The 14,688-nt window shown below is 45.5% G+C and overlaps 1 protein-coding gene across 18 annotated transcripts in view; it reads right to left on the bottom strand.

Moving 5' to 3' along the window:
* LOC109906798 (peripheral plasma membrane protein CASK) overlaps positions 1-13,587 on the bottom strand; it is a 43,021-nt gene extending 29,434 nt beyond the window's left edge. For 6 of the 18 annotated variants that reach the window (XM_031792852.1, XM_031792860.1, XM_031792865.1 and 3 more), the window contains exons 1-2: positions 12,706-13,586; positions 2,548-2,660 (exon numbers count right to left, since the gene is read on the bottom strand). In XM_031792852.1, coding sequence (XP_031648712.1) covers positions 2,548-2,660; positions 12,706-12,764 — 172 coding nt within the window. In that variant the 5' untranslated portion in view covers positions 12,765-13,586. Of the gene's footprint in view, positions 1-2,547; positions 2,661-6,635; positions 6,883-12,705 lie in introns of those variants that run through there. The other 12 variants (XM_031792856.1, XM_031792863.1, XM_031792853.1 and 9 more) reach the window with 5 other exon arrangements.
* Between the last annotated feature and the right edge of the window lie 1,101 nt (positions 13,588-14,688).

Genomic DNA, 14,688 nt, shown 5'->3' with positions numbered 1-14,688 from the left:
TTTTTCCCTTCCCCAACCACATAAACATCAAAGGAGATTAACATAGAGGGAAGCACGTGTGCAGGCAGGGAGAGGCTTGACTGCAGCGCGGGAAGCACACACAAGGAAGTAGCAAAGAGCGAAGAACACAGTACACACACACACCGAAGAGGGGCAAAATAGTTGAAAAAGCATTGGAAGGGAAAGTGAAGCTGTGGGAGCTCATGTGGCACTAGAGGCGTCGTCTGGAGTTAGACCCAGTCAGACACACTGCACTGTTGTCCTCCTCTGTTCTGCAGTTCACATCACCCTATACAGACCTCATTTACACACTCCCCCCCCAGTCTACAAACGTGTGTGCGGTGTTGTGACGGGCCTAACTCATGACGTAAGACCCAGAGACAGAGTCCTTATTCTCTCACTATCTCTGTGTTGAGTCTCTCTCTCTCTGCATTCCTTGATCTCGGTCTCTCTCTCTCTCACACACACAAACAGAAGACCAAGAGTACGAGTCCGAGAGAGGAAAACAGAACAGATGATACATGGTAGTAACTGAGGGGGGTATAGTCTAACAGTATGGATTTAGTGGATAGCGTAGCAGGATAGATGTGCTCTCTACACACACTCATCACTGTTCAATGAAGCCCAGTCTGCTTGCTAACTCAAAATGTCACTGCTCACAATTAACAAGACTGGTTTCTGTGAGTTTCTGTAAAACTACAGCAGGAGGGGAGGGAGAGGTTAGTTTCATCGGGGGTCCAACTGTCTTTTCTGCCAGCGCTGTGGGGTTTTAAATGAAAGTGACATTTACGAGTTCCAACCAGCCCAACTCTACAGCCAGAAATCAATCTCTCAGCATTCAAACACACTGGAGGTCCTCTCCCTCTCGGTTGCTATACTTCTAACTCTCTCTTTCTCCCCCTCTCTTCTTCTCACTCTCTGATTAGCAGGTATTCTTTCCCTCTATCAGTTTACTAGGTTCTTCCAGACCCTATATCAGTTTACTAGGTTCTTCCAGACCCTATATCAGTTTAGTAGGATCATCCAGACCCTATATCAGTTTACTAGGATCGTCCAGACCCTATATCAGTTTACTAGGTTCTTCCAGACCCTATATCAGTTTACTAGGTTCTTCCAGACCCTATATCAGTTTACTAGGTTCTTCCAGACCCTATATCAGTTTACTAGGATCTTCCAGACCCTATATCAGTTTACTAGGATCTTCCAGACCCTATATCAGTTTACTAGGCTCTTCCAGAGCCAGACTCTATATCAGTTTACTAGGTTCTGCCAGACTCTATATCAGTTTACTAGGTTCTTCCAGAGCCTATATCAGTTTACTAGGATCTTCCAGACCCTATATCAGTTTACTAGGTTCTTCCAGACCCTATATCAGTTTACTAGGTTCTTCCAGACCCTATATCAGTTTACTAGGTTCTTCCAGACCCTATATCAGTTTACTAGGTTCTTCCAGACCCTATATCAGTTTACTAGGTTCTTCCAGAGCCAGACTCTATATCAGTTTACTAGGATCTTCCAGAGCCTATATCAGTTTACTAGGATCTTCCAGACCCTATATCAGTTTACTAGGTTCTTCCAGAGCCAGAGCCTATATCAGTTTACTAGGATCTTCCAGACCCTATATCAGTTTACTATGCTCTTCCAGACACAATATCAGTTTACTAGGTTCTTCCAGAGCCAGACTCTTTATCAGTTTACTAGGTTCTTCCAGAGCCAGACTCTATATCAGTTTACTAGGATCTTCCAGACCCTATATCAGTTTACTAGGTTCTTCCAGACCCTATATCAGTTTACTAGGTTCTTCCAGACCCTATATCAGTTTACTAGGCTCTTCCAGACCCTATATCAGTTTACTAGGCTCTTCCAGACCCTATATCAGTTTACTAGGCTCTTCCAGACACTATATCAGTTTACTAGGCTCTTCCAGACCCTATATCAGTTTACTAGGCTCTTCCAGACACTATATCAGTTTACTAGGCTCTTCCAGACACTATATCAGTTTCCAAGGTTCTTCCAGAGCCAGACTCTATATATCAGTTTACTAGGTTCTTCCAGAGCCAGACTCTATATATCAGTTTACTAGGTTCTTCCAGACTCTATATATCAGTTTACTAGGTTCTTCCAGAACCAATATATCAGTTTACTAGGTTCTTCCAGAGCCAGACTCTATATCAGTTTACTAGGTTCTTCCAGAGCCAGACTCTATATCAGTTTACTAGGTTCTTCCAGAGCCAGACTCTATATCAGTTTACTAGGTTCTTCCAGAGCCAGACTCTATATCAGTTTACTCAACAATCCCTCTTTATTACGCTATCAATATTTTCACACACAATTCTATCTTTCGATTTCCTTATGATGCGGTCCTTGGCCCAGCTCTGACCGGAGCATCACAGATGGCACACCATGAACGCCAAAACCCAGGGCACTGCCACCACAGTGTGACACACACACACAGACAGAACAGCACGACACGGCAGGAAACTGCATGGAAAGTTAGTATGCATCAGCGCTTTACCCACACACACAGCGCGTGTGACTCGTCCTTACCCTCTGTGCTGAGGCCAGGGCTGGAGGTGAAACTGGCAACATCTACGATCTTCACTGCAAACTGCTGCCCTGTGTCCCTGTTGATGCAGCGCCTCACCACACTGAAGGGACCCCTGGAAGACAGAAAACACAGTGGGTTAGTCACGTTTCTCACACACACACACACACACACACAAGTGCCTTGGGAATAGGGGGAAGGGGTCGATTTGGAATTCATTCTTGGATTATCTGGCACCTTTACATTCTCTCTGTTCTTCCCTGTTGGCTTTCAGTCATCACAGTGCAGTAACAATAACCCAACAGCCCTGGATATGATGGAGCCTAATGGAGATGGAGATGGAGCAGCTAGCGACGTAGCCTAGCCTCCTCTCCTCCGCCTGGGGAATTACAGAGCAGTGGTGAGCACAGCTGTGAAGACGAAAATAAAAGCCCCATTACAGAGGCCTCGAGGCAGGGAGAACTAGCATTGCTGACAGGGGCCTTGGACCAGGGTGGTGGGTTGGGTTGAGGATATGATAAGGCAGGGAAGTGTACTGTGCAAGGTTGTAAATCCCAAAGGGACTGTGTGGCACACACACAAAGGCACCCTCACAAGGGCACACACACACAGACACACACAAAGAGTAGTAGAGGAAATAAACCTAGACCAAACACACATTTACACACACACAAACACACACCCTCAAGTCCCCAGTGCACACAGTGCTCAGCTGTTCCACTCAGTATAATCTTAAAGGCTGTGGCTGTGGCACTGATGCTGACAGAGACGCGTGACTGAAAGGCATCTGTCAGCACACACACACACACACAGAAATAAGAGCCATCACTAAACAGCAATGCATAAAACTCAGTGGCAGAGATTTCAACTCCATCAAAACAGAGTTAAGGCTAATTCATAAAAGTGTCCAATACAGTAGGCCTACAATTCAAAATCCTATAAATACTAACCAATAGGTAGGGGGTTACAGCCACCATGTGTGGGCCTCTCCTACTATAATAATTAACCCAGCTATCTGCCTCTGGGTGGGGGGGGGGAGAGTGGAGGTTCTGTGAAGACTGACCCATATGCTAAAGAAAATATTCCCCAGACATTACTCGATCTGTGAAAACAGAGCGAGACTCCCTAAACCCCCCACTACAGCGGGGTTGAAAGACAGCCCTGGCTGACAGACGTTTATCTCCTTAAGACAAAGGCACGAGCCGGAAAAACAACCACTGGTTCACCTCCACCATAGCTCCTTCCAAACACCCTACGGTGTAACACTGGTTTCCTTCCCCCCTAGCTCCTCCCTACGGTGTAACACTGGTTTCCTTCCCCCCTAGCTCCTCCCTACGGTGTAACACTGGTTTCCTTCCCCCCTAGCTCCTCCCTACGGTGTAACACTGGTTTCCTTCCCCCCTAGCTCCTCCCTACGGTGTAACACTGGTTTCCTTCCCCCCTAGCTCCTCCCTACGGTGTAACACTGGTTTCCTTCCCCCCTAGCTCCTCCCTACGGTGTAACACTGGTTTCCTTCCCCCCTAGCTCCTCCCTACGGTGTAACACTGGTTTCCTTCCCCCCTAGTTCCTCCCTACGGTGTAACACTGGTTTCCTTACCCCCTAGTCCTCCCTACGGTGTAACACTGGTTTCCTTCCCCCCTAGTTCCTCCCTACGGTGTAACACTAGTTTCCTTACACCCTAGTTCCTCCCTACGGTGTAACACTAGTTTCCTTACACCCTAGTTCCTCCCTACGGTGTAACACTGGTTTCCTTCCCCCCTAGTTCCTCCCTACGGTGTAACACTGGTTTCCTTACACCCTAGTCCTCCCTACGGAGTAACACTGGTTTCCTTACACCCTAGTCCTCCCTACGGTGTAACACTGGTTTCCTTACACCCTAGTCCTCCCTACGGTGTAACACTGGTTTCCTTACACCCTAGTCCTCCCTACGGTGTAACACTGGTTTCCTTACACCCTAGTCCTCCCTACGGTGTAACACTGGTTTCCGTCCTCCCTAGTTCCTCCCTACGGTGTAACACTGGTTTCCTTACACCCTAGTCCTCCCTACGGTGTAACACTGGTTTCCGTCCTCCCTAGTTCCTCCCTACGGTGTAACACTGGTTTCCTTACACCCTAGTCCTCCCTACGGTGTAACACTGGTTTCCTTACACCCTAGTCCTCCCTACGGTGTAACACTGGTTCCCTTCCCCCCTAGTTCCTCCCGACGGCGTAACACTGGTTTCCTTCCCCCCTAGCTCCTCCCTACGGTGTAACACTGGTTTCCTTACACCCTAGCTCCTCCGTACGGTGTAACACTGGTTCCCTTCCCCCCTAGTTCCTCCCTACGGTGTAACACTGGTTTCCTTCCCCCCTAGTTCCTCCCTACGGTGTAACACTGGTTTCCTTCCCCCCTAGCTCCTCTCTACGGTGTAACACTGGTTCCCTTCCACCCTAAGCTCTCCTATGATGTATGCAGACTGAAGGGATAGGGTAGTTGTAAGCAATAAGATGTGGGCTACACCTAGCCTTCATATGGGTTTTGATTTCATTCTACCATAGAGTTAACACCTAGGTCTGCAAACAGTGAAGTGGTATGGAATAGAGGCCAGGGATGGGTGTAGTATTGGACTGGACTAGTATTGCCCAGCCTAAATGTCAATAAAACTCCCATTACAAACATGACACTGTGAAGAGCCAAAAGCCAGGTGAACTCAGTTGGGTTTGAGGTCAATTTCATAAGCTCAAGAATTCAAATATCCTCACAGAAGATGATAGACTAGCTGCCCAATTTGAATTTGTGAATCGAATTGCAACTCATCTCCCTAGTTGTCAAATGTAGACTGAGTGAGTTCCAATGGAATTGACCCCGTCAAACCCCCCACCCCTGGAAGGAGCCAAGGCAAGCGATCACACGCAGGAGTGTCATTCCGCGGGGAAGGACTGTGAGAAAGGAGAGAGAGGGTAGGCACGCTTTGATGACATAGGCACAGCTGTACTCGAGACATGGGCCCCCTCCCACGTTCAGCACGGTCCTGCAGTGTTAGTATTACCCATTAGCACCTGGCCACCTTCTCACATTACCTTGGATGGGAACTAGAATGCCATTAGAGAGAAACGAGAGAGAATGGGAGAGATAGAAGGAACTGAGGTAGCCGAAGAAAGCCAAGAGTCGAGAAGGGTCCTGAGTAGGAACGTTTAAACGAAATGTGGATCCTTAACGTTTAAAAAAAAAAAAATCCCTAAACGGAAAAACAATGTTTTATTACCCACAAAATTATAATCGCGGTGCAGCTGGCTCGCCTACTCTTTCCTCTTCGCTAATGGTGCGAGTGCGTGTTCCCTCTTCGGTCTGTTGCATGTAGAATATCCCCTAGCCTATTCATTGTGGATAGGCCCTGCTTTACAAGAAATCGCTAAATACAGCATTCTATTGCGAAATACTGTTTTTGATTGCCGATAGATAGGCCTAGTCGACGGTTCTGACTCCGTCTGCCTGATGGCTGACCTGCCTATACAGTGCCCCTCCCATCTCTCTCCGTCCCTCGCTAGCTCGCTATGAAAGATGCGAGTGTTTGTTCTCACAAGTACGGCAACTAATCAGTCTTGTTTTCTTTATACTAAATGCCACGGTATTTAACAAACCTTAAAGTACTTTATTTAGGAGTGATCTGTTCGCAGGCAGTAGGTAGGCAGTTTGATATTATTTGATTGCCAGTCCTGGTGGCCTAGTGATGGATGTTAGCCCCCATTCAGAAGCACAGATCCTTTACAAATACAATTCCCGTTCAGTGGCGCTTCGAATCCATCTCGAGACGGTTTCGTGTCGGTATTTAAAAAGCTGTAGTGTACCCTTACATACAAACATGCCATAGCCGAGGCGCTTTCAATGGTATATGACTGCGGTAGATTTAACGTCATTGCCCGGCACTAGCGGGCAGAATTCGGACCATTATTCTTCATTGTGAAATTTGTATGATTTAAAAAATATATATATGTTTAAATGGCAGTTTAACCCTTAAGCACAATTGTCAATTTGTCACACCCCTAGTGTGTAATAAGGAAAAGTTGCCTTCCATTGAGGTAGGCTAAGAATGTGACTCATACTTAACTCTTTTCTTGTCAGAGTCCGATTACAGTCCAATGATGGTGTTAAAAACAACGAGGCAGAGTTCATTTAACTCCGGATGCCAAAACTGTGTACACACTAATTGCACCGAAAAGCTTCTAAAATGCCAAGTGTCTGTTGAGGTAGGAAAGTGGAAGAAATCACACAGCCCTAAATATTTGCTTGGTTTAATTTACTGGTTACTTGAAGAGTACAACCTTTTGAATATTAATAGAGGGCAATTAGGATTCATCTTGCTGTACCGGAGTGCATCTGAAATTCACAGGCCGAAATACCTCTAGGATATTAAGCCAGTCTCAGTGGAGAGATTTCCACTTCTCTCCCAGACTCCAGTAGGGGGCCTGAGGAGGAACGTGGGACCCCCAAACACTCATGTAGTCAGAGCTGAACTACCAATTAAATGCACCCAACCATCGTGCTTCTTTAACTTACACCATCCCTTTCAGAATCAGATTGTGTTATGCAAGAGGGGAATGTATGTAGGTAGGAAAGGAGGAGTAACGAAGGAAAGAGGAAAGCAGGTGAGAGTACATAGGGATGTAGAGAGAGAGAGGAGGAAGGAAGGAAGGAAGAAATTAGGATGAAATAAATAAAAATGGGGCACTTTTTGGAAAATAACCAGAGTCGGACACTAGAGGCCCAGGAGCCCTTAGACAAGCAGAGACCAAATTCAATATCACCTCCGAGTCCCCTGTTCTCAAAGCAGTCAACAAACACATCTGTAAGAATAAATCAGCCAGGCCAAACTCCCCAGAGTCCACACTCTGTGAGGAGCTGACCACACACTTCCTGAGAAATAGTGGAGACAAGAAACAACGAGAGAAGAGAAAGTTAGATGGAATGTAGAATTCTGAGAAGCGCCTCGGGAGGTGTGGGCAGACGGAGATTCTTGCCAGCATGCCTAGAGTCAGTTACATCATCTCATCATAATGGCTGAGGTGGAGGCTGGAGGGAGGGAGAACAGATCGTAGACCTGTGTAGGGTGTAGGCTAAACTGTCTGAATGACTGGGCCCAAGACACATGCACAGTACGGGAAAGAGGGTGAAGGGTTTGTTATGTTTGTTCAGGGATAGCTTAGCCTTCGTATGTTCTATCAGTAACAAATATACTGAGCGTTATGGTTGCTCAGAACCCATTAGAGGCTATAAAACACGCACAAATGGTAGTTGCCTAACGTGTAGCAAGTGTGTGTATTGTATGTAGAGCTACGAATGAATTAAGAAAAACGGGAAACAAACCATTTTAAAAAATGCTTACATTTAATAGAGCTCAATGCGATCCAAAGCATTAAAACGTAGGCTAGGAGTTGATGTTTAATTAGCTGAGCCAACGCGAGTCAGAGTACTGATCACTCCACCAGTTCCCAGCCATTCTGACAATATTCCAATCCTTCCTGGCTCTAATGAGTACCCCAGAGCCAGAATGAAGAGCCGCGTGTGATTCCAGTTGCACTTGTCTGCATTACTATTCCCATGCAGAGAATCATTATGAGCAGAGACGTCTCAAATTACCCACGCCTCGCCCATCCCCTTCAACTGGAGCTTAAATGCCCGGCCTGAGCACGTCACTGTGTTTACTGAAATGTAACACACACAATGGGCTAATAAGTAGGATTGCATAACCTGTTTGCATGAGCTTTACTTCCCTCAGATAAGGATGCAGTGGAGAGTAAGGCCTTGTGCCATGCTTTGTTAGAATAATGTCTGAATAGGCAATTGGCCTTATTTCACTGCTGATGTACAGGGTCTCGCCTTGACTACTGTGCTTTGTTGAATCTGTTTATTCTGATTGTGCATTTGTTTTTACCAAAATGATTCAAACTAAATTGGAAGAAAACATTTTAAAAAGGTTCGCTTCGAAAAGCCCCAGTAGGCTTCTACCAATGGTACTACAGTAGACGTATAGCTTAGCAATAGGTCTGAGTTACTCGTAATGTCTACCAATGGTACTGCAGTAGACGTATAGCTTAGCAATAGGTCTGAGTTACTCATAATGTCTACCAATGGTACTGCAGTAGACATATAGCTTAGCAATAGGTCTGAGTTACTCATAATGTCTACCAATACTCTCAACAGGGTGTCCCTCCACATCTCCTTTTTACTTTCTTAAAGGAGAGGAGAGCCTGGTACTAGCTGGCTGTCAGCCAACTGTGTATGGATCCAGAGGAACTTGATTCCTACAGAGCCAGGGGGGGGAGGAAGAGGGGGAAGGGTTCCATTCTGGTCGATTCAGAATGTTCTAGATAGTGAGACTGAACACCCCATTCAGCTAAGCGTACAGTAAGCTACACCTCAGAGAACAATTAACTTAGTGTAGTAGTCAACTAGAAGGTTGCAGGTCATCCTCCGAGCTTGACCCTACTGGCAATCCTCCCCACCCACCTCCCATATATTGGCCATACATCACAAACCCCCAAAGTTACTTATTGCTATTATAAACTGCTTACCAATGTAATTATAGCAGTAAAACTAAATGTTTTGTCATACCCGTGGTATACGGTCTGATATACCACAGCTTTCAGCCAATCAGCATTCAGAGCTCGAACCACCCAGTTACTTAAACGAGATTAGGTAGAAATTACAGAGAGATTAAAAACACTCCTCCAGCTCAGGAACTGAGCCGAAACAAAGGCTCAGTCGTCCCAAAGGCCTTCTGCCAACCCCAAACCTCCACTGTCTGCCAACCTTAGACAAATTATAGCAGAGGTGTTTGGATGTGTGTGTGTACTAGCCCGAAACTATTCCCTCATCAGCTAACACGAACACCTGCATATGTCGCTGGTTGACATGTCTATTTACACTATACCAGCCGCTGTCGGTAGCATGTCACACCTACTTTGGGAAGTGTCACCACATCATTTCAATCATTCACAGATCTACAGTGTCAGTCAAATGTCTCTCTCTCTCGTCAAACAAAATGTCTTGTTATAGTTCACAAACCTCCTCAGAGGGCTACAGGCCACATGTGAAGTGAGTATTCCATTGACAGTTATTTTTAAGGCTACAGATCTCGTAAAAACCCATCTAGACTATATTAGTTACTTCTCAGAGCCATGCATGGAAGCATAGGCAACACTAGAAGCGAAACAGAAAAATGACTGGCTGTAAAATCGCATCCTACTAAGCGACAAACATTTGTTGCCGTGTCAACGCCGCTTTAGACGTCCCTGACAATATAGATCCTTGAGCCGCGATAACAGCACGTCTTCAGTTCATTGAACACCCCATGAACTACCAAGGGAACAAAAACATCTGAACCAAAGGTAGCATGGGATAGCAGGAGAGGAGTTCTTCTAAGCCTCTGTTCGTTGGTTCCCTAGCTCTTCTTGACAGTGAGTGTGGTTTACAAAAATTGGAGGTCAGCCCTGGAGTCCGCTGACATTAGTTATATATCCAGCCTCGGGGCAATCCTATTTCGAACCCTCTATTGTCTCCAATGATCTTCCTCAGCATCCACTCCCTACATCCTGGGCTGAGGAAAATGATCCCCAGCTTTCTGCAGGAGAGGCTGGCAGAGTTCTCTACCTAAAAGACACTGGCTGGTACTCAGTGCTTTTGTCTGACAAACGCTTCACTGTCAGAAACTAGGCTGCGTCGCTGGTGGAGAGGATTGATTTAGAATCGTGCTTTTTGTTCGGCTTTTTTTCACAAATCTGGGACATAAATCAAGATTATTGAAAAAGATTTGCTTCACTAAACAGAACCCGGTGATGTACAGTGTAGCTGTTTTGGTAGTGTAGCTGTTTTGGTGAAAGACGCCCTTGTGCCCTGACAACTATGAGTGACAAAGGAAAGATGGAGGAACAAACGACTTTGGGAAGGGGAAGGTAGGAGGCCATGAAGTCCTTTCTGATCATGGTGATAACATAGTCATGGTGTAGGCTCCTCTGACTAGAGGACCTCTCTGCGTTACTGCACCAAGGTAGGCCCTGGGCGGCTACTTATTTACCAGCTGTCCCGAGACCAGTATTGTCACCCACCACATGACGTCTAACACCAGGACTGGGTAAAGTAGACCAGATCCTAGATCCGTCAGAGTGAGGAGGTAACCGAAGCAGAGATCTCCCCAAACAAAGAGTAGAGCCTGAGGGGCTGAAGAGCAATCAGCATGTGTCTCAGCCTGGACCCTAATGGACCCACGGGTCTCGATTGAGCATAGAGGGGGAGGGGAGCTTGGCCAGCTCCAAGACCACAGCAGCCTGCCTGCCCAGTCTTCATATGAAGGGGTGTGATCATCAGCCACAACAATAGAAACCCGGGGTAAAGGGGGTATTGGTTGGAGTGGGTGGTAGTTTCAATACATTTAAATCTGGGTTTCCAGACTAATCTGTGAAAATGACATTGTTGTAAGCTTATGTGAGGGCAAACGAGGTCTGCACCAAATAGAAGAGGCCCTCTTCAATCAACAAACACCTTCTTCCTGCACGAATGCGTGTTAGGATTTGTGCTTTACAAATCAATGTTTATAGTGTGACACAGATAGAAAACTGAACTGCTTCTAGGCCTATCAATTATCTCAGTGTTGGAACTGGGAATGCTTTAAACATTTGTTCACTTATTCAGGAAATCTGATAACTGGTTTTTACTGAATTGGCCTAAACCCAGAGTTGCTACTTTAGATTTTAGACTAATTCTCAATCCAGGGTAAAATTAGGTTGCCTCCAAAATCTCTTTGTAAGACAAATCTGGGCTAAATAGATCAGGGATAAACATGATCATTAACTGTGTGTGCAATGCTTAAAAGTCCATCAACAATAGGATTGGCCACCTCTGGTTGGTGGGGATGAATAGACTGGTCTGTGATTGACAGGGCAGGGACAATGACTAGCAGTGCATGATGATATCAGAACACCGGTGCAGGCATAGAACACAGCAGTCTACCCAAAACACTGAATGTGACTATTCTGGTGAAGAAGTTCCATCTTCCCCAGGAGCCTATGCTCATTCTCTTAAAGTAGGATCAAGAAGTAGTGTGTGGGTCATCGCAATGACAATCTGCAGCCTGTGTCTTGTACCAAATGGCCAATGATACTAAATGATTGACTATAATTACCCTGCATCTGAATCTGAGAGAAGAGTGTAGTGGTGTTGACAGTAGTACTTGTGGAGATCGTTATAGACCTAGTTGTAGTAGCCAAACATGTTTACATTTCAACCCAAAACTATGAATGGCCCAGATTTTAAAATGTATAGCGCCTCTGTTCCAAACCACAAATGAGTCACTATGCCTATGTGTAGTAAAATAATATGACCTATCTGGTGTATAACCCTAACCCTACATATACACCAGACAGGTGCCATGAAATGTGTTGTTTTACAGGGTCAGCCATAGTAGTACAACACCCCTGGAGCAAATTAGGGTCAAGTGCCTTGCTCAAGGGCACATTGTCAGATTTTCCACCTTGTCGGCTCGGGTATTGGAAGGAACCAGTGACCTTTCCGTTACTGGCACAACGCTCTAGCCGCTAGGCTACCTGTCGCCCAGTACCGCCTCGTCAAAATAATGTGTCTATCTGACAAAGCTGAATGGGATGCACAAAACATGAATGAAAATGATCTAGATTGGGAAATGTTTTGAATATATGTGAGCCAAAGAACTTCCGTTTTGAACAGATATTCTCTCCTGCCATGTTAAATGAAGATATCCTGCCCAGCTAAAACAATGCACTCGGCTCTTGAACTAAACAGGGGCTACACCATACATGATTGGGCCTCACCCAATCAAACTAACAAGTCAGTAGGCCTAACTGGTTTCCCATATATTGAACAGTTTATGCAATCATGTTATATGCTTATTGAACCAGTTACCGTGGAAGTGATTTTACATAGGCCTGACAATAGATGGGTAGTGTGAGGTTTTGTATGACCAACTCACCTACAAGTAGGCCAAGTAAAACAGCTGTCATGATGGTGGTGGCAATGAATATTTGTAAGGCAATTGCTTCCATACAGAAAAAAACAGGCAGGCAGACACGCAATACAATGCACTCAATGCAAACAAGAGGTTTCATTTATTATCATTGTTCAGTTCATAAACATATGCTGACACTTACTTCCCAATCACCTCGCACAGCTCGTAGACATCCTCAAAAAGCACGTCGTCGTCCGCCATGGTCCAAGACAAACGGGGATGCTACCCCCGTGAAATTCGCCCCAATCGGTATTATTTGTAGAGAAGCCAATGGCCTCAAGTGTACAGCTCTGACTGATCCTCGTTGGGGGAGAGGGGGAACTGCCACGGAATACCCCAGCAAGCTCTCAGAATTCCAATGGCCGAATAATTCTAGTTTACGAAATTAATTTCCCAAATACAAAACCGATGGAGAGGTAATGTTAGCCCGCTAGCTAGAGCGCCAAGCTACATGCGCTGGGTTTAGCTCGACCGTTTTTGACACTCCTCGGCCCCACCTTCTCCTTCTCTCCCGGCTGGTTAATCCCACGACCAGAGCCGAGGACGCGGGATTTAGCAACCGTTTGCACAAAACACACCGCTTTGCATGCCCCGAGATTGTATTGTCGGTTAATGCCTAGCAGATGCCTCTTCTTGGTCGATGCATCCGATGATGCCTCTGCCCGAGTAGGCAGCTTGCTCCCCCGCAAGCTAGCTGGCTAACTATAAAATGGTTGGCTATCTCCTAGCAATCTGGATTTATTTTACCGTTTGAAATAGCTTGCTAGCGCCGTTATTGCGCTGAGCACACCCAATGTATCACATATGTCTTGGAATATTACCGCACATGCAAAACAATGTTGCAGCTACCTGATCTTAAATCAAAGACCTTCATGCTTATCTGGTCAAATGTGCATCCATGTATATTTCGTTGGTATGTTGAAAATAAAATAATATTATTTCGTATTCCAGTCTCCTTCGAGCACCGTTACTCCAATTTTTACGCTGTCTGGGATGCTGCTTCTCCGGCTCCAGAAATGGAAGACTCCTCCCTCTCTAGGTTATGATACTGGTGTGTGGAGAGCCATAATGGCTTCGTAGGCGCGCTCAGACTCTTTGCTAATTCCAATGCCACTTGAGCCAACATGACGTGCGGGGCGCCACCCTCCAAGTCCCCCAAGGCGCAGTTTCCTAATCGGTTTCACACTCCCCATTCCACCAATCCACGGTCGCATTCAATGAACCGCGCGCACGCGTTGACACCATCAAAAGGCCATCACCTTACGTCAGCGTTTCCACAACCCTTTCACTGTCCTCGCAATAATATTTATCGTTTATATTTAATAACATTTATCGTGTATTGTGTATTAATTATTAGTTTTCATCTGATAATCCATCTGATCCATCTGATCCAGATTTGTCCGGACCAATATTGCACGTCTATAAATAAGGGTATCAAAAAAGGACCAGCATCCATAGCAGCATTGGAAACACAGGAGTTGACTATTGGAAATATATGATTATATATAATATATGATTAAAAAATATATATATTAGCAAATGCCCTATAAGCCCTTGTTGCTATGCATTAAAAAAGCAAGTACAACCAGATTCCTGCAAGTGATGGCCTCACATTGGCTGGACATTATTTTGCTCTGCCTCAACATAAATGGGCCTATGCATTCTACACTCAGGCAGGAGATGAGATTTTACCTTTATTTAAGAAGAAATTCTTATTTTCAATTAACTGCCTGTTCAGGGACAGAACGACATAAACCCGCTACCTTGTCAGCTAGCGGGTTTGAACTTGCAACCTTCCGGTTACTAGTCCACCGCTCTAACCACTAGGCTACCCTGACGCCCCATTTGAAGTGATGTCTGTTGTTCAGGTGTGCATCCAGAGATACTTTCTAATAATAGGTGATAAGAGACCTGACAGATATTAGACCTGTTAGGCATAGTCATGTCACAGCCACATCTTGGATCTGTCACATTCGCCTCTCTGCTGAATTTAGCCAGCAGCCTAGTGCTTACAGGGAGGGGCTGGTTCTGTCTGTGGAGTTGCATCAGATGCTGTCTGACAAGACTGAAACAAAATTGCTAATGTGTTGTTATAAAAGTGTATATAAAATGTATGTATATGTAG

This window comes from Oncorhynchus kisutch, linkage group LG16 (assembly GCF_002021735.2).
Source record: "Oncorhynchus kisutch isolate 150728-3 linkage group LG16, Okis_V2, whole genome shotgun sequence".
NCBI classification, from domain to species: domain Eukaryota; kingdom Metazoa; phylum Chordata; class Actinopteri; order Salmoniformes; family Salmonidae; genus Oncorhynchus; species Oncorhynchus kisutch.
Note: the sequence above shows the minus strand (reverse complement) of the source record. Positions and strands in the feature narration are given on the sequence as shown.